At 31.9% G+C, this 23,784-nt stretch overlaps 3 protein-coding genes across 3 annotated transcripts; 1 reads left to right on the top strand and 2 right to left on the bottom strand.

Moving 5' to 3' along the window:
- Nucleotides 1–139: 139 nt before the first annotated feature.
- On the top strand, nt 140–5,717 carry LOC107843221 (sm-like protein LSM7). The gene is made up of 6 exons (XM_016687461.2): nt 140–271; nt 2,340–2,418; nt 2,744–2,825; nt 3,683–3,754; nt 4,426–4,478; nt 5,434–5,717. Exons 2-6 carry the CDS (start codon nt 2,416–2,418, stop codon nt 5,521–5,523), a joined length of 300 nt encoding a protein of 99 aa, XP_016542947.1. The 5' UTR covers nt 140–271; nt 2,340–2,415; the 3' UTR covers nt 5,524–5,717.
- Nucleotides 5,718–7,118: 1,401 nt separating this feature from the next.
- On the bottom strand, nt 7,119–14,325 carry LOC107843220 (fatty acyl-CoA reductase 2, chloroplastic-like). Its single transcript, XM_047395934.1, has 9 exons — nt 13,965–14,325; nt 13,619–13,722; nt 13,167–13,366; nt 12,517–12,617; nt 11,666–11,873; nt 10,424–10,585; nt 9,681–9,762; nt 8,255–8,652; nt 7,119–7,478 (listed from the first exon to the last, which is right to left on the bottom strand). Exons 1-9 carry the CDS (start codon nt 14,299–14,301, stop codon nt 7,313–7,315), a joined length of 1,758 nt encoding a protein of 585 aa, XP_047251890.1. The 5' UTR covers nt 14,302–14,325; the 3' UTR covers nt 7,119–7,312.
- A 3,234-nt stretch (nt 14,326–17,559) lies between these two features.
- Nucleotides 17,560–22,546, bottom strand: LOC107843219 (fatty acyl-CoA reductase 2, chloroplastic). The gene is given in 10 exon segments (XM_016687460.2): nt 17,560–17,760; nt 18,207–18,589; nt 19,130–19,211; nt 20,046–20,207; nt 20,552–20,762; nt 21,020–21,120; nt 21,535–21,709; nt 21,712–21,733; nt 21,935–22,038; nt 22,220–22,546. Coding segments are annotated over 10 exon segments (1,695 nt in total). The 5' UTR covers nt 22,512–22,546; the 3' UTR covers nt 17,560–17,597.
- Nucleotides 22,547–23,784: the final 1,238 nt, after the last annotated feature.

Here is a 23,784-nt window from a genome sequence, read left to right on the forward strand (position 1 = left end):
TGGAGCTAATTATGTATTTCGACAGACGTTATATACAAAATGTAGGAATTTTCTATAATTAAAGTATTAAACTATAAACTGTCGCGATTTATGTTGTTTGTCCGAGTATAATTCTCAAGCCCATTAGGCCCATAAGTAGGTAAAGCCCAAATATAAAAATACCCGACCCAATCAATTTACACACTAGCTACTACTCTCATTAGAAAATAACTAGGGTTCTTCCTCTATATTCCTGTAATTATTCTCACCGGAGCTTAACATTTTATACAAGGTAAACTTTTTTATAATATTTTTTCATTTTTATCTAATTTTTTTTTTTTTTTCGATATTGTAATATTGTTTGCCTTTGAAGTTTTGATTTTTATTATGATTTATGATCTTAATATGCTTTATTTACTTTAATTTTGGCTTAGTTGTTTAATTATGTGTTTGTTGCTGTAATTTTTTTGGTCCTTGTAGTCCGGTCCTTCCTCGGGACCCGTGCATAAGTAGGAGCTTTAGTGTATCGAGCTTTTTTTTGTGTGTGTGTGTAATGGATTTAATTAATTGTGTAGCTTTAGGTTTAATTATTCATGCTATTGTTACTGTATCGTAATGGAATTTTTTGTTTTTTTTTCTCTTAGCTTGTTTAATTATTTAATTAATTGTGTGCTATTTAGTTCTTTCTGTTTAATCAAAAAATAAAAAATAAAAAAATCTTTGATTCTGCTGTGCTATTTGCGCGCTTGCTTGGGTTACATAGAGGATTGTTTTTTCGCTTTCATGATTTTATGGAGAAGTAAAAAGTTCTGCTGGAAATTGTTGCCATTTTTAGTTTGCTTTAGGTTTTGAATAGAGGTGACAAAATTAGCACATGAAAATCATAACTTGCTCTGATCCGTCCATTTATTGGCTCATCTCATTTTCAGCTGATACGTATATCCCGAATTGATTCATGGGAAATCTTGTCGAAATATTTTAAGAAAGACATTTTTAATGTTTGATATGTTAAATGTTATAATAATGAAAAATAATAATTTTATAAGGCACTAAAAATTTATATAAGAACAAATAAATCTATTAAAACTTCGTAAGAGTTGAGCGGGTTGGGTTGTGATCCGTATTTCAGCACATCTCAGCCCGAATAACGTTTGGACGGGTCAGCAACCCGCTCATTTGTCAACTCACCCCATCTTGGCCTGCCCAAATTTAGCCTAACCCCGCCCATTTGCCACCTATAGTTATAAAGGATACTATAAAATAAATTACAAATTTTTGAAGAATAAGAGCGGGATTCAGAGAGTGAAACAATGTAACTTACTCTGTTTGAACAGCTCATATGTATATATATATAGCGTTTCTTTATTTTAGCTACTTGAGCCGAGGGTCTTCCGGAAACAGCCTCTCTACTTCCTCGAGGTGGAGGTATGGTGTACGTCAACTCTACCTTCCCAATCTTCTGCTTTTGGGGGACTACACTGGGCTTTCTTATTGTTGTTCCTCAATCTTCTGTGTAGCCGTTATTCATTCCTTCCTTATTTGACTCCTTAACATTGTTTGCTTTCCTAAGCCGGGGGTCTATCGGAAAGAGCCTCTCTACTTCAAACAGCCTCTCTACTTCATCTGAGGTAGTGGTATGGTCTGCGTACGCTCTACCCTCCCCAGACCCCACTATGTGGGAATACATTGGGTATGTTGTTGTTGTTAACTGTAGCTTGCTTGCAACTTCAAGTTTGAAAATGTTCTGACTTCCTTTATTTCCATAAATTCTGGACTGTCTCCTTTGTACATTTCTGCAGATATGAATTTAACTTATCCTTGACTGCATGTGAATCAAATTCGAAACGTTGAATTCTGCTACACCTTGGGAGTTTCTTCAGTTTTGACTTCTTATACAAACTTCATTCCTTGTGCATTACTTTATACCTGTTCTTGTTCCTGGACGTCTTCTTCTTTGTTGTAGTCTTGTACCTTAGTTAACTTCGTTCTGTCTTCAGGCCAACACCTCTCCCACTTATCGATTCGCTGATTCTTATCCTTCTTTAGTTTTGACTTTGACAGCTTATACTCCTTTCATGGTCCTCCACTTTACTGGATACCTGATTGACAGCTTGACTGATCTATCCGTTTTTATTCTGTATAGTTTGTTTCTTTTCCTTCCCTTTTGTGATATGATCATCTTGTTTTGCATTTGATTTCTTCGTGCAATCAACAGTACTAGTAAGATCTTGACTGTAATGTGTTTTGTCATCATTAAATAAGAGGGTTACAATTATTAGAAAGTATCTGTATGTACACTCCACAAACAAGTTTGCTGGACTGTCTGCTCATTTTTTCTACTTTTTGGTTTTCTATTGCAGAAGATATACACTCTGTTTTAGCAAATTTTGGATTAGTTCGATAAAGAAAGCTCTTTAGATATATATATACAGAAGAATGGTAAGTTCTCACTTGCACCATAGTCAGTTTCCTTCTTCCTAAGTTGATTTCAGGTATAGATAAACCCCCCGCCCCCTCCCCAGCCCCCACCCCCACCCCCACCCCCACCCCCAAACCAACCAACCAAAAAAAAAAGGAGGTGGGGATGGGGGGTTCGAAACTGTCTAGATTTTGTGAGTTGGGATAAAAAGAGAGAGAGAAATAATTCTTTAGGTATTTAGTTGATGATGCGGAGGTTAAAGGTTAAAGGAGGAAGTGTGTAAATTCTTTTACCGATTTCTTATTGTCATAGTTGCCTCACACACTTTCTCGTTACACTTTTCAGTCAGGCAGAAAAGAAACAGTTTTAGACTTGGCAAAATTTGTTGACAAGGGTGTGCAGGTCAAGCTTACTGGTGGAAGACAAGGTATGTCCTACAAACTCTTTATTTGAGTGATTCATTTCAATCTAGTCATTTACGGGATGCACCGAAACTCCATACTAAGTATGTATGTTAGGTTAGTTGTGCTTATGTTTTAAACCCTGTTTCAGCTAGTATAAGGAACATCCCAGTTTGTTCAGTTATTGACAAAGGTGCTCGGACTCTGAAAAAATGTTGCCGCGCCCATGTCGGATCCTCCAAGATTGCACTACTTTTGAATGATCCGACACACACCTATGACATTTTTGAAGAGTCCAAGCAACATCGGTTATTGATGGCTGGAATATATGCAATCCAAGTAGCAATATGTTTCTCTGAAGGATAGGGGATGCTGGTCTGGTCATACCAAGTTTAATCATTTAAGACTAGTCGAGTCCCTGGATGATTGGGAGTATGGATGTCTCTCTTTATAGCATCTTGGATGATTCTCACCTTATAAGCTAGCTTTGAGGGTTTAGTTAGGTGTAAGGTCAAGTTTACTTTACAAGACATGCATTCTATCAATTTGACGTTGTTTACTTAAGAATTCTACCTTTGCTGTTTAGGGAATGGCATAGTTAAGGCATTAACCTATGCTGTTTGAACTCTTCAAGATGATGTCATACCCGTGTTGGATTCTTCAAAGTACACTACTTTTGGAGAATCCAACACAACCCCTTGACATTTTCAAGAGTCCGAGCAACGTAGCTACCAGTTTGAGATATTTTTTACCTCTCTGTTATCATGTTCTCTTGCTGTAGCTTATGGGGTTATGTTGTTGATAACACGCCATATAGGGGGTCAGGATTGTGAGTTGCACAAGTTACAATCCTTTTTCTTGCTGATTTATTCGCTCTTCACAGTGGTAGGAACACTTAAAGGCTATGATCAGCTTCTTAATCTTGTCTTGGATGAAGCGGTGGAGCACCTTAGAGGTAACACAATTACAAATAGCAGTCTTCCGGAGACTTTTTTTCGGTTTTATGTATCTTCTCTAGCAAATTCTATTTGCATATCACTATGTAACTTTTGAAAATTCTAATTTTATTATCATTGGTGGTCAGTCGAGGAAATGTATTGTTTGTCAAATAGTTACATGTTCTGTGTCGTGTTAGGTAAGGAATAGTCTGCGCACAAGTAGATGATAATCTGCACGTTCCAATGCCGCTGCAGTTTTGAACCACATTTTATTGTTAGATCTCCTTTCATATGAGAAATGAATGCTTGTTTTTCGTTGTATACTGTCTGGAGCTATGTTGCTCGCACTCGTCAAAAATGTTAACGGGTGTGTGTCGGATTCGCCAAAAATAGTGTATTTTTGAAGAATCCGACACGGGTGCGGCACTGAAAGTGAAGAGTCTGCGCAACTTAGGTGTGGAGGCAGATCTGGCTGGCTTCACAGATTGTCCTCCCTTTCTTCAGATTCGTTATTTCAGTAGAATGGAGCAGCAAATTGCTTACGTAGATGCTAGCGAGCTATTCATCATCGATAATTCTATTGCTTCTGAAAAAACTACTGTTACTTTTCGTGAAAGGAATTTGGTCGTTTTCTTTTGTGAATCTCATTTGTTGTACAGTTGATGATTTTATACTTTTTTCACCATAGATGCAGACGATCCCCTGAAGACTACCGATCAGAAACGAAGTCTCGGCTTAATAGTATGTGTTCATTTATCTTTCATCTATAGCATTTTTCTGCTCTGCACTAAGCTTCTGAATGCTGCTTATGTCCAACTAATGGAACTATCACGAAACACATCTAAATTTCTCACGTTCTTTTACCATTTGCTTCTTTTTTACCCTTTTTATGGTGTTGGGGTGGACAAAATTTCCTTAACATCTAAGTTGCTCGGACTCTTCAAAATGTCATGGGGTGCGGGTCGGATCCTTCAAAAGTAGTACAATTTCGGAGGATCGGACGCGGGTACGGCAACATCTTTGGAGACTCCGAGCAACTTAGCTTAACATGAATAGTCATGGCATCGCTTTCCAAAATTGTTTCGTCAAGTGTTTAAACTGTAATAAAACGATTTCTTTCAAAAAGTTCATATATTTCATCACGTTGGCATCAAAACAATCCTAGGTTACAAATTTTATGAGTAAGCGGTTGCAAACTGAAGAAACTATCATTGGCTATAAAAAAAATGTTTCAAACTTTGTGTAGGCATTAAAAACACATTTGATAGTTTCAAGCATATTTTACCGAGGAGTTTTATGCTATGTTGCTCGGACTCTCCAATCCGCACCCATTTCAGATCCTTCAAAAATGTATTGTTTTTGAAGGATCCGACATGCACCTAGCGACTATTTTGAAGAATCCGAGCAACATAGATTATATTATATGTCTGAATAGTAGTATTCATTTGAATTTTGAAGCATATACTTAGTACTATATGTCTCTAAAAGAAGTGCCTTAACTTTGATTGAAGAATTTACTACGACCTATCTTGCTTGAACTCTCCGAAAAATGTCACAGCACCCATGTCGACATGCGCCCATTGGCAATTTTGAAGAGTCCAAGCAACATAGATTACGACGATAGTTAGTGAATGTCGAAGTTAACATAATTTTGACCACTTTCCGCTGCTTCTCAAAACCTTCCTTTCGTGCACAGGTCTGCAGGGGTACTGCAGTAATGCTCGTTGCTCCAACCGATGGTACAGATGAGATATCGAATCCTTTTCTCCAGCCAGACGGGGCTTAGAAGGATCAACCTTGTCATTTTCAATTTAGCGTAACTGTAATGCTATATCGAAGCAAAGCTGTAACTAGTGAAAATTGTCGTCACAATCTGAGATTCTGAGTTCCTGCTTTCAACGAGACCTTCTTAGCTTATCGTTCATTTCGCATTGTCGATATATTTCCTTGATGTGAAATTTTATTTTCACCTTGTGACAATGTTGGATGGTATGTGTATCAAACATCAACTCTCTAGCTTTGCTATATCTCAATTTGTGGGTGTCATCCTTGATGAGGTCATGCGCGCCACTCTTCGGTTATTATCCGAAAGCATCTAAGTAGTAAGTCCACCCAAGATGAGTCTTCTCCTATTCCGACTTCCCCAGAGCTTTCAGTAGCACAACCAAGCCAAGACAGCGACGAGTTCTCTACCCTGCGATAATGGAGCGAAAGAAGTTTTTTTGAGAATTTAAGAGAAGGTCACGACGAAAGGAGCCGTTTATCATTGCGATAGGTGTCAAGTAGAAGTGCAGTGGCGCCCTTGTTTGGATATGAGTCCACCCAAGATGAGTGTGCTCCTATTTCGACTTCCCCAGGGCTTTCGGTAGCCACAACCAAGACAACGCTGAGTTCTCTACCCCTGTGAGAACGGAGCGACAAAAGTTTTTTCTTTGAGAATTCAAGAGAAGGTCACGGCGAGACGAGTCGTTTATCATTACGATAGGTGTCAAGTGGAAGTGCAGTGATGTATGCAGCTGACAACTCATGCGCCCTTTTTTGGATATGCCATGCACGAGCAGCAACAACTACATATCCAGTGAATTTCATAAGTAGGGTTTCGATAAGATAGAACATACACAGGCCACATCATTACCTACTCGTGAGGATACAAAGATGGTTTTCAAAAGATCCTCGACTCAAGTAACTAGTGTGACGCGGAACCCCAAAAAAAGACAATTCTTGTCTTATTTGTGTACAAATTTCCACAAATTTGGATTGTTAGAAAACTAACCTCACCTACTAGAGTACAAAGACATTGAATACATAATTAACCTCTTATACACAGGGACAGTTTCTATTTCCAGCTTTTATTTGTCAATAAGTCTTTAGGCTGACAAAAGTTAATTAATTAACTGTCAATAACTAAAAATAGAAAGATATTCATAGTTTCCCTTTAAGGTTTTATTGGAAGTAGGGGTGGGTCCACAAACAATAAAATTATTTTCTTCGAATCAAAATAAGTACTGTTTTAAGATTTTAATATTTTCGAGAAAAGAATAAGTTATATATAATTTGATTAAAAGTCGAGGGCCTATCGAAGAGTAAGGTATATTTAGTAGGATTACATTGGTATGTACTTGTTGTTAGCACGTTGGTCAAACTTTTGAAAAGTACGAAGTGTTAAAAGAAGGTATGTTTGACCAATCTTTTGATGAAAAAATACGTGTTTTTGCGTAGCAATATAAGTTTTTTCCGACTTTTAATCAGTCACTGAGAAAAAAACTTAAACATATTAGGGACAACGGTGAAATATACCCGTGCACTATGCAAACGACGATGACATATTTGATCCAAACTACGAACAAAACAGAAGATAAATTTCAATACATCATTTAAAAATACGGGCGAATCTAGCTCATTTTGATAACGATGACGATATATTTGACTCCAATGATTAAAGGAGGGCAAATTTATACTCATAGTTTATACTCATTTGATGACGAACTTAAACAACCACCTACCTACAGATGCTTTACGTCTAATCATTTCGAATCAAAAAGACAAATAATATTACCCCACCCCCACCCCACCACCTATGTAGGTACTTTTTTGCCTTCCAATACATGTTTTTTCAAACCAGGAATATGAATTTCTAAAAAATAATCTCCCCAATTTATTTTTGATGCATCAATCTCAAAGCTTCCTCTTTCTTCTTCAGACATTTCTTCCAATAAATTTTTCATATTGCCATTGTGAAACCTTGGAAAAAAATAAAAAATAAAGAGAAAAAATTTATGAGTACAAACAAAATTTATTGTAATTTATATGACGATATTTGACTGAAATCGTAGCTTTAAAGAAAATGATTTTTAAAACTTGTGATTATACATGCCATGATATTTACATGGTTATAAAAGCTTGTCATTAAATATAAAACATATTTAATTATTTTTTACATAGAAATGTAACCTTTTGTTATTCAAATAAACTATAAAAAAGAGTGTCACATAAAATAAAATAATAATTATGATATTGTAAATATGACATTCTATTATCTCTATATCTATCGATGGAGTACGTAATTTTTATACTATCAGTTAACTTTGTGCAACACGTGATATGTCTTACTTTTATTTTTATTTTTTTGAAAAAATGCTTTATTTTCACCTTGAACTATACGCGAAAATGCTGAGGCACACCCCAACTTAAAGGGGGTCCTATTACCCCATTGGACTAATTAAAATTGTATTTTTGGCAACCTTAGTGTCTATGTGACACATACGTGGACGTACAGTCTGTTGGTACACGTATGTGCCACATAGGCACTAAGGTTGCCAAAATTACGGTTTTAATTAGTTCAGGGGTAATAGGACCCTCCTAAAGTTCGGGTATGTCTCAACAATTTCGTGTATAGTTCAGGGTGACTGAGCATTTTCTTTTTTTTTTTTAAAGATATTTTTAGTGACCTAATAATAAAAAAAATATTTATATAATCAATGCATATAAATTAATGAATTAAAAAAAAAAAAAGTTACCATCCTTTGTAGGTAGAATATGGTTCATAGGTCTTGCTAAAGTTGTTGAGAAATTCCATTTTTCTTTTTAATCTCATTTGAATCTTCAATAATTCTTTTTCATCACTTAAATCTTGTACTCTATGCTGCTTGGATAGTACCTCCATAGTATAATTTGAAAATTCTGATAATTTGTCAAAATATTTCATTTCATTAACCTCAATTTTATCACCTTTTGAGTTAACAAAAGGTAAAGGAAATGAAGTGAAATATTCATAACAATTATCAAAAAGTTTATGTAGTGAAAATGGATTCACAAAACTTGTTGCTAAATGATAAACATTTAATTGTGGAATTTGTAAATATCCATGCTTTGCAATTGCAGCCATTGTTGCATTTACAGCCATATCAACTGGAATCTAAATCAAATTATAAAAAAAAAAAAAAAAAAAAAAAAAAAAAGTGGTTAGATAATGCAAAATAATAATGAAAAATGATAGTAATAATAATTCTTGGATTTGTAAGTGTGAGAGATCCAGCAGTGGCGAAGTCAGAATTTTCATTGAGTGATTCAGAAGTAAATATATAAACTAATCGAAGGGGGTTTAATATCTACTATATATACATAATAATATTTTTGACCATGTAAAAATAGTATAATTTTTCGACGACGGGGTTTTGGATGAACCCCTAAATTCAATGGTGGGGGTTTGGATGAACCCCCTAAATTTAATGGTGCTCCACCACTGGCATCCAGTATCCCCGAATTATGATCAAAGTTGCTACGACACACTCCAACTCCACAGAGGTCCTATTAACCCCTGAAGTCAACGTATTTTTGTCACTGTTATGTGCTGACGTGACATATTTATTACATAAAAACGGGGCACACGTCGAAGGTGTCATGCCAGTTAAAAAGGTGTCACGTCAACTAAAAATATTGACAAAAATATGTCAAAATTTAGTTCAGAGGGTAATAGAACCCCCGTGAAGTTGGAGGGTGTCGTAGCAAATTTGGTCACAATTCAGGGTACTAGATGTTTTACTCTAAATAATTCAGTATTCGGAATTATGGCTAAAGTTGCTACGACACGCTCCAACTTCACAGGGATCCTATTACCCTTCTGAAGTCAATTTTAGTGTATTTTTATCACCCTTTTGTGCTGAAGTGACACCTTTATTACATAAAAATGGGACACACGTCAAAGGTTTCACGTCAGCTAAAAAGAATGATGAAAATATGTCAAAATTTAGTTCAAAGAGTAATAAAATCCCCGTGAAGTTGGAGTATGTCGTAGCAAATTTGATCAGAGTTCGGAGGTACAAGATGTTTTACTCTAAATAAAAGTACATTTTCTTTTAAGCTAGCACAATTATATTCAACAATAACTAGTGCAACTATAAAATTAAAATCTATAAAAATTAAAAAAAAAAAAAAAAAACTTACCATATCAAGAAGATTATTTGGATCACCAAGAAATCCTGGAAGGTCCCCTTTTCCATATAAATAAATTAGAGGGTCAATTACCCTGAATGAAATAGACAACATAAAAAAATAACAAATATTATTTCTTTGTAAATATAAAATTTATGAACAAAGAAGAAATATTTTAATACTCTCTCCGTTCACTTTTACTTGTCGTTGTTTTCGTTCTCGAGGTCAAACCGCATGAATTACGACCAACATTTTAAAATGTATTTTTTCATCATATTAATATGAAAAGGATCGCGACTTATAGCATTTGTCGTATAGTTTTCGACTATCTAATTTAAGAGTAAAACATCTAGTACTCCTGAACTATGATCAAATTTGCTACGACACACCCCTACTTCACAAGGGTCCTATTACCACCTGAACTAAATTTTAACGTATTTTTGTCATCCTTTTCAGCTGACGTGATATTTTTGACTTGGGACCCATTTTTACTTAATAAAGTTGTCACGTCAGCACAAAAGGGTGACAAAAATATGCTAAAATTGAGTTCAAGGGGGTAATAGGACCATTGTAAAGTTGTAGTGTGTCGTAGCAACTTTGGCCATAGTTCGGGGAGGTACTGAATGCTTATCTCAAATTTTAAATATTAAATTGATCTACGTTAATTTAACTTTGAAGTTTAGTCAAACTGACCTCGAGAAGTGAAATTGTGACAGATAAAAGTGAACAGAGATACAGTATATAGAATATGATACCTGAATCCTTGTATCCATCCTGGAAAAGGTTCTTTATAACTACTTGTTATTGTTGAGGGTCTAAGAATAAGTATTGGTATTTCATCTCTCATATTATTTATCAACATTTCACCAATTGCCTTTGTGAATGTGTATGTATCTAGCCATCCATAAAACTTTGCTCTAATATCAATCAACAAGTATTAATTATTAAAAAGAAAAAAAAATCAACTTTTTTTTCTTTGAAAAAATACCCAATTATTCCCCTGAACTATACTCAAAAAGGTTATGACACACTTCAACTTAAAGGTACCCCCATGAACTAATTAAAAGTGTAATTTTGACACCCTTAATGGCTACGTTGTGCCTACATGGCACATACGTGGCACAACACACATGTGCCTGCGTGGCACATACGTGGCACACGCATGTGCCTGCGTAGACACTTCTGTGTGTTGTGCCACATATGTGCCACGTAGGCACTAAGGGTGTCAAAATTACACTTTTAATTAGTTCATGGGGGTAATAGGACCCCCTTTAAGTTGAAGTGTGTCATAACCTTTTTGGGTATAGTTCAAGGGGGTAATTGGGTATTATCTCTTTTTCTTTTGTAAACAACTATTGAAAAAACTCCAATTTTACACTATCAGAAAATTGCTAATTTTTGACAGATGATTAGTTGAAATTTTGCTCGTTTGTAAGGGATTTCTGACTGAAAAGCCATAGGAAATTGTTATACACGAGTCAAATTTCAACGAATTCAGTCAAAAGAACCATATTAGAAATTTTCGTTGGAATTTAAATTCGCGAGTTTATAGTAGTAATGTGTGTGTATACATACATACATACATACATACATAACACTCCAATTCTGTACTATCAGAAAATCACCAATTTTCGACAAATGTATCATCAAAATTTGGCTTATTTGTAAGGAATTTCTAACGAAAAAGCCATAGGAAATTGACACGAGTCAAATTTCAACGAATTCAGTTGAAAGAACCCTATCAGAAATTTTCGTTGGAATTTAAATTCGTAAGTTTTTAGTAGTAATGTACACACACACAAAACTAATTTTCGACTAATGTATCGCCGAAATTTGGCTCGTTTGTAAAGGGTTTCTGACTTAAAAGCCATAGGAAATTGTTATACACGAGTCAAATTTCAACGAATTCAGTCGAAAGAACCCTATCAGAAATTTTCATTGGAATTTAAATTCGCGATTTTTTAGTAGTAATATATATATATATAAAGAGGAAATACCTTTCAACTCCTAAATCCTTCACTATTTGCTCCAAGCCATTATTTGTAATATTTTTCAACTTTGAAATAAGATCCATTTCTTTTGCAGCATTTAGTGATGGAAATTCAGTAAATGGAGAAATTGAAGTGATTTTCTCCTTTGTTATACTTTCACCCATTGTAAAAGGCTTCTCCAATATTATTCCTTCTCTTTCTCCATTGGCATATGCTTTAAATGAAAAATAAAATAAAATATATCATTATGTGAAATAATTAAATTCATATTTTATCTAGAAAAAGTTTATGTTGCATGCATGCACTAATAACTTAAAATAATCTTTATATCATCATTTCAATTTAACTAGTTTTTTTTAGTTTCCATCCAGTGTCCGGTACCCGCATTGGAGCCCGACTAATTCGGATTCGCACCAGGTAGGGCCCCATTCGAGGGGTAGCGCTCTCAACAGAATTTTCTTCATGCCCAGAGTCAAACCCTTGACCTCTGATTAAGGGTGGAGCAGCCCTTAACCTCTAGTTATAACATGTTATTACTTTATTTTTCATGTCATCATATTAGCCTTGCTATGAAGATCATTAGTTTATATATAATATATATATCTATATCTATCTATCTATCTATCTATCTATATATATATATATATATATATATATATATATATACACACACATAGTGGCGGATCTAGCATATATTCATCCTACCCTCTTCGACGAAAAATTACACTATATATTTATATATGATCAAAATTATTTTTTTTATATATATATTGTATATTTTGAACCCCTTCGGCTGATTCGTGTGTGCACTTGAAACATATGTTCTTTATTAAATAATATTTAAATTAAATGCATACCTGTGGAATAATGCATAAGAAGTTTAAGTTTTTCGCATTTCTTGGCAAACATCATGAGTTGATATGGACCATTCACATTAGTATCAAGTGCTAAATCATACCTATGAATAAGAAAATTTCAAATGTGAATTATAAGCTAATTACACAAAATTATTACAAAAACAATTTTTTAAATTATATATCCTATAAAGGGGAGGCTCGGTGCACTAAGCTCCTGCTATACGTAGGGTCCGGGGAAGGATTGGACCCAAACATAAGAGTTTATTGTATGCAGTCGTATCTTGCATTTTACAAGAAATTGTTTTCAAGGCTTGAACCCGCGGTGTAACCTTCTGAAAGGGACGGAGCTAGCCGTTTGGTAGGGGGTTAATCCGAACTCTCTTCGATGAAAAAATATACCATTTATATACATAATTAAAATTATTTTTATGTATCTATAATGGGTGTTGAACCTCCTTCGGCTAGGTTTTCTTCAAATATTGAATCCCCTTAATTGAAATCTTGGCTCCGTCTCTGCCTTCTGGTCACATGACAACAACTTTAATTTACCAGTTACTCTAAGGCTCCCCTTCAAATTATATATCCTATATATAGTTGAATAAAAAATTGTAGAAAAACATTTATTTTAATTTAAAAAAAAAAACAATTACCTCTCATCAAATTTAGTGTTGGCTGCAGAATCAATGATCAAATCAATTTCTTCAGCAATTTGTTGAGAAGTAATAATATCCATACCAAGATTTGGCTCATATATATTTCCAACCACACCAACCAATTTGCTTAGTATAAATTGCTTGTAATATTCACCATGCATTTCTTCTAGGCATTTGAATAATTTTGATTCTATAATCTGGTAATAAGAGAAAATATATATATATATATATTAAAAAAAATTAGCTACAAAATTCATCATTAATCTGTCGCTAAATATCTTATTGCTTACATAATTGTGTTACTAATCCATTGTTAAATAGGATTAACGATGAATTTTTTATGTTGTTAATTCAACAAAGTTGTCCATCGTTAATTTGTCTTTTAGTGTTTATAAGGACATAATTTTATTTTATTTTAAATAAAACATAATGTATATATGTATACATACTTCACTTTTTAATCTGTCAAATGCAGCTTCTTTATCCTTTGCCCTAATGAGGATGTAGATTTTGTTTATTTTTGGTATTGTCCTCAACATCTTTTCAATCAGAGCTGCAAGAAAAATAAAAAATATTATTTCAAAAAGTAATTATAGACAATAAAATTTAAGTCGAGAAAACAATAATCGAGACAGAAAAATATAGCACAATCATAAAATTTTGTTGCCCACATTAAAAATTAATACAAGTAGGGTTCATAAGAAAACTTTAGTTAGTACTCGATATATAACAGTTCGAATACGTGACTTATAAGTAATACGAAGACTGTATTTATCGTTAATTAAATTAATGTACCTTTTGCAAGAAACCCTGTAGCACCAGTGACAAGAATATTTTTCCCTTCAAAAAACTCAATAATTCCTATACCATTATTGGATTTTTGAGATATAATTTCTTTTTCATTCTCCATAATTATGGCTTCAACATTAGTAATTGCTTTAAGTGAAAAATGTTGATCATTTGGAGAAGAAAAAAATGAAGACAAACATGTTATTTTCCTTTTTCTTTTTTCATATTTCTCAAAGGATGGAATTTTATATTGATCAAACTTAGGAGAAAAATAATTTTTAGAAAATAATTTAGTTTGTGATTCCATTTTATTAAAAGCAAAAATATTTTTGAAGAGAAGCATATTGGTAAAAAATAAAATAATAGAAAAGTTGTGTGAAAAAAGATGAAATAATATTCTTTATTTATAGACTTAGCTAGAGAATGTAAAGACAATAATAAAATCTTTTATTTGGTTGTGTACTTTTGTCTTTTACAATAAAAACTATAACAACTACCACATGATGACTTATGAGTATCAATAAAATTGTTGACCATATCTTTTTTATTTTTCTCTTGAAATTTGTTTAATTTAAATTCTTACATTCCTTATTAAAATTTTGTGTTCTCTATGTTTTTTTTTTGTTTTTGGTGGAGTCAGATTGTTGAAGTGTGTGATTATCTCGTGTAGTATTTAAAATGTTAGATAAAAATATAATATATAAATAGATATTTAACTTAGAAAAATTTTAGTAATTCAATTTAATTTAAGAGTGGCTAGATGAACTTTCACTTTATTAGTGTGGAACTATGCGTTATCATTTATACGCCTACAAAATCTAACTTGCCATATAACATAACTACAAAATGATCATTTATACGTCTTCAAATTTAGACACCTCAAATTATCTTCATTGTGATTTGACATGATATGAAGCAGTTACAGCTTACGGAGGGCATGATCTTTGATATGAAGGTTTGGAGGATTCGGACTAGAGTAGAGGGTTGAAGTTCGGTCGTAATAGTAGGGATGAGTGTTTGGTTTGTATCTACGCTTGAAGTTTCTTGTTCATGGTAGTTTCGGTGATGTATATGATTTTGAATAGATAACTTATAGTATTACCTTGTGGGTGCCTTGTTTTCCTTATTATCTAGCAGTGTGTTATCTAATTTTAATTTGTTGTGTGCTTTTACATTTTTTGTTTGTTATATTGTTCTCTGTTATGAGTCGAGGGTCTATCGAAAACAACTTTTTTACTTTATTTGAGGTAGTGGTATGGACTACGAACATTTTACCCTTCCCAAACTCCACTTTGTGGGAGTATACTGAGTATGTTGTTGTTAGAGATCAAATTTACTGTGTCAATTGAACACTTCACAACTAACAAAATAATCGTATAGACGTCTTCAAAATTTATATGTCACGTGATAGAATAAAGTTTATGACTAAATTAAATGCAAAATAAAATACTCATGAAAAATGTTTCTACAATTAATAAGGGATGTTGTTGGGTTGAGTAGCAAATGCACCTCACAAATATAAAAAATTAATAGATCATGCGGTAAAAGGACAGTTCGATGCATTAAAAGATTTCGCTATGTACAGGGTCGAGAAAAGGATCAGATCGCAAGAATGTATTATACCTTTGCATCTCTGTTAGATCGAGGTTGTTTTATGGTTTGAACTCGCGACTCCTGATCATATGACAATTATTTTATCAGTTACTCAAAAATTCCCTTAAACGAATATGCTATATACTAGTAATAATGTATTTCTCCAATAAAAAGGGGGTAAAATAAAGAAACATTTAAAAATATTAATCCAACCCCTAAAATGCAAGAAAACAAAAAATAAAGGAGGAGGAGAAAATTAATTTACATTGCACCTAATTTTAATGTATATAAATCAATATTTTAAATATAAAGACAAAAGATTTTTTTCCTCTTTAATTGCTATAAATTATTGTTCTTATTAAGTTTCAATATATTATTGCGATAATAATACAAAGGGCCCTTTAACAAGAATAATATTACATTGGAGAATGATTTTATTGAGGAAAATAAAAAAGTATAAAAAGAGTATATTTCAAATGAGAATTAATAAATAAAAGCAAGATTATTTCATTTAAAATTAAATTTATGAATATGGTTTGGTTCAATTTTGTTTGAAAAAAAAAACTTTGCAAGATGGGTAGCTTTTGATAGAAAGCGTTTTATCTTTCGAATCTAAATTTTTGGGCACAACTTTGAATCATTAGTCAGATCTCAAAGTAGATATCAGATACTAGGTGGAAAACAAAATAAAAAAGAAAAAATAACATAAAGATACATTTTAACTTACCATATTTATAAAAATCGCCAGCTTTACAAAGTAATTACAAGAATCCTAGTTAATTATATATCTTCGCTGGATGTATCGAGAGCAAATTATGTATCTCGATAGGTCCAAAATAAAAAAAAAAATATCTGGAGCTAATTATGTATCTTTACAAAGAAAAAAATGTATCTTCGTTGGATGTATTATCTATTTCGACAGACCTAAAATTAAAAAATATATACCGAAAGCTATTTATGTATTTTTACAAATAAAAAAATGTATATTCGTTGAATGTATCGGGAGCTAATTATGTATCTCGATATACCCAAAATCAAGATTTCAGTAATTATGCAAAATGTCAAAATTTTATGTAATTAAGCTCCAAGCTTTCGGGATTTATATTGTTTTTCCAACAAAAAGAAGCTACGTAAAATGAATCACCTTTAGTAGGAGGCGATATACAAAGTGGGACTTTCGGTACAAATTTGAATTAGTCAAACCCCAAAGTAGATACTAGACATCGAGTGAGAAACAATAGAACTACGCTAAATGGGGGAATCTACCCCATGAATCTCATGTTAGTTGAGCTTAGTTATCGCTTTTACTATGTCAAGATTAACTATTTATCCGATAAAAATATTATTTAATTTGTATATACAATATAATTTTCTCATAAAGAATGTTCGACTACACACCTTTCTATCTGTAGCCCTGCCTGTTAGAAAATGTATAATTTTTTGAATATTCTTTATTTGAATTTACATAATATTGGTATAAGACAGAATTTAAACGGAGCAACATTATTAGCGAGTATTTATATAGCTAACCCTAATTTATTAATTTGATACGCAACGTAAAATTATTTGTCTACAAACACGATATAGATTTTTAAAAGCTAGTTAAATGTCACGACCTGAGTCGAGGCCCTGTACGTCCGCGACGGGGCATCCCGAACCATCAAGGCTCAAGACACCCCTATAACTCCCAACCCACTAGTGATATTGTCCGCTTTGGGCACAGACCCGCACGGCTTTAAAACGCGTCACTAGGGAGTAAGGCTTTCTTACTTATATACCCAGCATCCTTCCCGTGTTTTGCCGATGTGAGACTCCTTCGTAAGTTGGGGTGTTACATTAAATGTAATTGTCCCTTCGAAGGGGGTTCAATTGGATCTCTTTCATTTCGATCTCTTTTAATCCAATGTGGTAGAATAATCGTATTGCAAAAATATAAGATAAAAATATTTTTTTCGCATATATATATAAACTTTTAAAATCGTTTTAATACAATAAAAAATTACTCTAGTTCACATTTTCTAATTTTTTGACTTCCTCTTACAAGAATTAATTAATTTTTTTCCCTTGAAGTACATATTTTTGTAAACCAGGAATATGAGTCTTTACAAAATAATTTCTCCAATTAATTTTTGTCACATCAATTTCAAAGCTTATTTTTTCTTCTTCAGACATATCTCCCATTAGCTTTTGCATGTTGCCATTGTGAAACCTAGCAAAAAAATAAAAAACCTTTATTAATACATAATTTTAAGAATAAATATTGTTTAGTATTCCTAAGAAAGAATAAAAGGACAAATTTTGTTACTTGAAGTATTTGACCAGATAAAATATAAGAAAGAATTAGACATTTAAAATTTATGACCTAAAGTAGATCATATATATTTTTGTATAGTTATAAAATATTTCATTAAGGATGATCTGAATGTTTATTAATATGGAAATGTGTATTCGTTCGAGAATAGACAGACAAAAAAAACCAAAGTATATCACATAAAGATAGGATAGAGGGGTCCAAGTATAATATACAATGTATTCTTTGAATCTAGTACCTCTGAAACATGTCAAGCGTAATGTCAAATTAAAAATATTACTGAACATATATAAAAAAAATAATAGTTTCTTTAAATAGATTACGAAAAAAAAAGTAAGACGTACCAGCCTTTGTAGAACATGTAGGGTTCATAGAGTTTGGTAATATGCTTCAAATATTTCACCTTCCTTTTAAATCGCATTTGAATCTTTGCAACCTCTTTTTCATCTTGTACTTCATGCTGCTTGGATAGTACCTCCCAAATATAATTTTCAAAATCTGATATTTTGTCGAAAAATCTCACTTTTTTAACCTCGATTGTATCTCCTTTTGAATTAACAAAAGGAAATAATTTGAAAAAATCATAAAAATAGTCAAAAATTTGAGAAAATGAGACTGGATTCGTAAATGTTGATGTCAAATGATAAATATTTAGTTCTGGATTTTGCAAATATCCATATTTTGCAATAGCAGCCATTGTTGCATTCACAACCATATCAACAGGAACCTGTATCAAGTCATGAACAAAGTTTAGAAAGTATGACGTACGATTGACTCAATACAAAATTTAAGAAAAATAAATTTGAAACTTTCTTAAATGCACTACAAAAAAGATACAAGAAATTAACAACAGACAAATTATGTTGCTAAATAGTAGAAATTTGTTGTAATGGATTATCAGAAAATACTATTAATTTATGTTGACTGGACACGAAATTAAAAAAAAAAAATGAAGTTTTTTGAAACCTTCTTAAATACACTACAAAAAAGATAGAAATTAACAACAGACAAATTATGTTGCTAAATACCAGAAATTTATTGTAATGAAATTATCAGAAACTTTTACTATTAATTAAAGTTATGACGTATGTTAATTAGACATGAAATTCAAGAAATAAAGGAGACGTGCGTGTTGAAGATATAACTAAACTAATAAAAAATTATTTTCTCTAATATCTTAAGAATTCAAATACGATGATCACACACTTCAACAATAACGTATGAGTGCAATTATAAATGTTAAATCTATTAAAAAAAATATACTTACTAAATCAACAAGACCATTAGGATCACCAAGAATGCAAGGGAGATCACCCTTTTGATAGAAATAGATTAATGGGTCAATTGTCCTACATTAAGACATAGAAATTGAAAAATAAAAAACATTATTATTCTTGGTAATTTAATTTATAAATAAGAAGAATTTATCACTAGTCTCTTAAAATCATCAGTAAATTTCATTTCGACACTCGATATACGTCTTATTATCATAGCATTTCGCGAATCATTGGTAAATCGATTTTGATTCTCTATTAACCAATAATGTATGATCGCACATACGAACACATGATAAAGCATTTCTATTAGCCATTTCTGGCCAGCTCAAACTTTTGAAAAAAGTTTTTGTATGTGTTTTCAAGTAACCATTACACAGATAAATTAACCATTTAAAATATATCTTATCTTTTATTATAGGCATTATCCTCAATAAATCATAAAAGCTCTTAACATGTTCCAATTAAAATTAAAGAGGAGACATATTTTATGCGATTAAATTATCTACATAATATGTACTTGAGAACATGCGTAGAAACTTTTTCGAAATGAGTTGAAAGTGTCTATTATATATATATATATATATATATATATAAACACTTTATCAAACATGTTTCAATTAAAAGAGGAGACATATTTTATGCGATTAAATTATCTACGTAATATATACTTGAGAACATGCGTAGAAACTTTTTCGGAATGAGTTAAAAGTGTCTAATATATATATATATATATATATATATATATATATATATATATATATATATATATATATATATATATATATATATATATATATCATGTGTTCAATTGAATCAGACTATATATCTCGAGTATCTAAATAAAACTTATTGACAAATTTAAAATGTTATCGATATATTCAGAATAAAAAAATATATATATAATACCTGAATCCTTGTATCCATCCTGGAAATGGCTCTTTATAGCTACTTATTATTATGGAGGGTCTAAGAATAAGTATTGGAATTTCATCTCTCATACTATTTATCAACATTTCACCAATTGCCTTTGTGAATGTATATGTATCTTGCCATCCATATAACTTTGCCCTAATTAATAAACAAGCACTAATTATAATAATTTAAAACAAAATTCTGTCAAAATATAATTAACTTTTAAAAACTCGTGAGTTTCTGACAAAATTATTTTAGAAAATTCCATCGAAAATTGGTCGTTAAAAGTTTTTTCAACAGACAATCATTCAAAAATCTCAATTTATGATGAATCTCCCTCTGTAGAAAATTTCCTAAAGAAATCCCTCTAAAATATTTTTTCGACCAATATTCAATTAGAAATCTCATGATTTCTGATGGATCATTCTAGAAAATATTTGTTAGAAATTTGCGAGTTTCTAATAGTAATATATATAATTTATATAAAGAGAGAAAAATACCTTTCAAGTCCTAAATCCTTCATTATTTGATCCAAGCAATTGTTTTTAATATTTTTCTTCAATTTTGAAATTAAGCCCATTTCATTTTCAACATCCAATGATGGAAATTCAATAAATGGAGAAATTGAAGTAATTTTCTCCTTTGTTATACTTTCTCCCATAGTAAAAGGCTTCTCCAATATTATCCCTTCTCTTTCTCCATTGGCATATGCTATAAATGAAAAAAAATAAAAAAAAGATAATTCATTATTGTAATTAAATTAAATGCATATTATACCTAGAAATAGTAGAGCTTATATTCTATCAATTTATCTAACAAGTAAATTTTCTATGTTATCGTATTAGATTGGCTATAAAGATCTATTTTTTACTGTAAGTCAACTTAATTCGATGATTTAAAATATATACATACAAAACATCGAAAATGCACACAAATCGAGGAAATCACCTGGAGGGTCATTACAATACCTGTAGAATAATGCATTAAAAGTTTAAGTTTCTTGCATTTCTTTGCAAACATCATGAGTTGATATGGACCATTCACATTAGCATCAAGAGCTAAATCATACCTACAAACATAAAATCAAAAATTAATTAATTAATTTTATTAATTAAATATGTACCCTAGTAGAATAACGTATTGGAAAAATGCGTTGTTTCCACTCTGAACGATACACGAAATTGCTGAGACACATTCAAACTTTAGGAGGGTCCTATTACCCCTGGACTAATTAAAATCGTATTTTTGGTAACCTTAGTGCCTACGTAGCACATACGTGACACATCAGTGAATCAACACATTAAAGGTCCACTTAGGCACTAAGGTTGTCAAAAATACGGTTTTAATTAGTCCAGGAGGGTAATAGGATTCTTCTAAAGTTCGAGTGTGTCTCAGCAATTTCGTGTATAAGGTGGAAACAGTGCATTTTTTTCTAACATATTTATTTGTTTATTTATAAAAGAAAAAAGAATATGAAATTAACCTCTCATCAAATGTAGTGATGGCTGCAGAATCAATAATCAAATCAATTTCTTGAGCAATTTTTTGAGAAATAATAATATCCATACCAAGATTTGGTTCATATATATTTCCAACTATAGGAACCAATTTATTTTTTATGAATAATCTGTAGGATTCACCGTGCATTTCTTCTAGGTTTTGAATAATTCTGACTCCATAATCTGAATTTCAAACAAAATAAAAAAAATTGTAAGTCATTTCACATCATCAACTTGCCACTGGCGAAGTCAGAATTTCAATAACAAAAATTAAAATTCTCTTTCAAATCAAGGTGTAAATAATCTTTTTACATTATCGACCAACGTAATCAAGTGACAGAGCTAAAATTTTCATTGCGTAAACGAAAAAATTATTAAACTTACTTCATTTTTTAATCTAAGAAATGCAGCTTCTTTGTCCTTTGCCCTGATGAGTAAATAAATTTTATTTACCTTTGGTGTTGTTCTCAACATTTTTTCAATTAAAGCTGCAAAAAAAAAATAAAAAAATATTGCTAAATGTGACAACCAAAAACTCTAAAATATAAGAAATATTAAAAAGAACAAGTATAACATTAGTAACCTATAAATTTGTTGATAACTATTAATTGAAAATTTTATAAGAATGATAATTATTAATAGGTTAAAATTCACTTTGAGGGTATATACCTTTTGCAAGAAACCCTGTGGCACCAGTAACAAGAATGTTTTTTCCTTCAAAAAAATTAACAATTCCTATACCATTATTGGATTTTTGAGATATAATTTCTTTTTCATTCTCCATAGTTATGGCTTCAACGTTAGTGACTACTTTGGGTTGATAATATTTTTTCTCAAAATTTTCATATTTCATGTAACATAAATTTTTTCTTGATTTTTTATGGTTTCCATGATTTTGAGAAAATAAATTATAAGTATGTTCCCTAGTATTAAGGGGGGAAATATTTTTGAAGAGAAGCATATTGGGAATTTGTAAAAAAACTATAAGAGAAATTTTGGTATATGAGTTAAAATAATCTTCTCTATTTATAGACCTAGCTAGGGAGTAATAAAGACATCAATTAATAAAATTTCATGTAAGGTGTACCACATAATGTGTATCAAAATATTGTTGAACCATATCTTTAATTTGTTTGAGACATATGTTGTCTAAGAGTTTTTTTTTTTTCGGATTTTTTGTTCGGTGTTCAGTATCCGTACTGAAGTCGAATTAATCTGTATTCGCACTGTGTAGGATTCATTCGAGGTAATCGCTTCATACCAAAGATTTTTACATACCCAGGGCTCGAACTCGAGACTTCTATTTAAGAGATGAGGTGTTCTGTATCCGTATTGGAGTCGGACTAATCTGGATTCGCATCGCGTAGGGTCCATTCATGGGAAACGCTTCCTTCCAGAGATTTTTACACTCAGGGCTCGAATCCGAGACTTCTGTTCAAGGGACGAGGTGTTCTGTATCCGTATTGGAGTCAGACTAATCTGGATTCGCGCCGCGTAGGGTCCATTTGTGGAAATTAAAATGCTTCCTACCAAAGATTTTTACATACCTAGGGTTCGAACCTGAGACTTCTATTTAAAGGACGAGGTGTTCTGTATCCGTATTGAAGTCAGACTAATCTGGATTCGCGCTGCGTAGGGTTCATTTGTGGAAAACGCTTCCTCCCAAAGATTTTTTCATACCCAAGACTCAAATCCGAGACCTCTGGTTAAGGGATGAGCAGTTCCATTCGCTGCACCACATCCTTTAGTGGTCAAGAGTTTCACTATTACTAAAAAACAAATAGAGAAAATGTTCTATTTCCATCTTGAACTATATGTGAAAAGGCTAAGACACACCCAAACTTTAGGAAGGTCCTATTACCCCTGGATTAATTAAAATCATATTTTTGACAACCTTAATGCCTACGTGGCACGCACGTGTGCCTCCATTATTTTAGTGATGTGTAAACTATTAACATGTTCAACAAGTTTCCCCTTTGTGAAAATCGAGTTTAAGTTTTATGTGCTAACGTCATATGAAAAAAAATTATTATCAAGTCACTCATAAGATATTACTAAAAATATGGTCAAAATTGAATATCAAAAATCGACGGATTGTGTCGATCCAAAAAATCGAGGGAAAATTGACTCGGTCTATGGACTTTATTTTTTAAAAAAATATTTTTATTTATAGGAAAAATAATTTTGAAGAGAAGTATTTTGGAAATTAGCAAAAAAAGGAAAGTTTTGGGATA

This window comes from Capsicum annuum, chromosome 9, assembly GCF_002878395.1.
Source record: "Capsicum annuum cultivar UCD-10X-F1 chromosome 9, UCD10Xv1.1, whole genome shotgun sequence".
NCBI lineage: Eukaryota > Viridiplantae > Streptophyta > Magnoliopsida > Solanales > Solanaceae > Capsicum > Capsicum annuum.

What these genes read in the sequence shown, in the direction of transcription:
- LOC107843221 (XM_016687461.2), top strand. An exon ending in GCTTACTGGTGGAAGACAAG is followed by an intron (nt 2,826 to 3,682) that starts GTATGTCCTACA and finishes CGCTCTTCACAG; the next exon opens with TGGTAGGAACACTTAAAGGC. An exon ending in AGCGGTGGAGCACCTTAGAG is followed by an intron (nt 3,755 to 4,425) that starts GTAACACAATTA and finishes TTTTCACCATAG; the next exon opens with ATGCAGACGATCCCCTGAAG.
- LOC107843220 (XM_047395934.1), bottom strand. Translation starts at nt 14,301, where the DNA reads ATGCTTCTCTTCAAAAATATTTTTGCTTTTAATAAAATGGAATCACAA. An exon ending in TACAGGGTTTCTTGCAAAAG is followed by an intron (nt 13,723 to 13,964) that starts GTACATTAATTT and finishes TTTTTCTTGCAG; the next exon opens with CTCTGATTGAAAAGATGTTG. An exon ending in TCTTATGCATTATTCCACAG is followed by an intron (nt 11,874 to 12,516) that starts GTATGCATTTAA and finishes TTTCATTTAAAG; the next exon opens with CATATGCCAATGGAGAAAGA.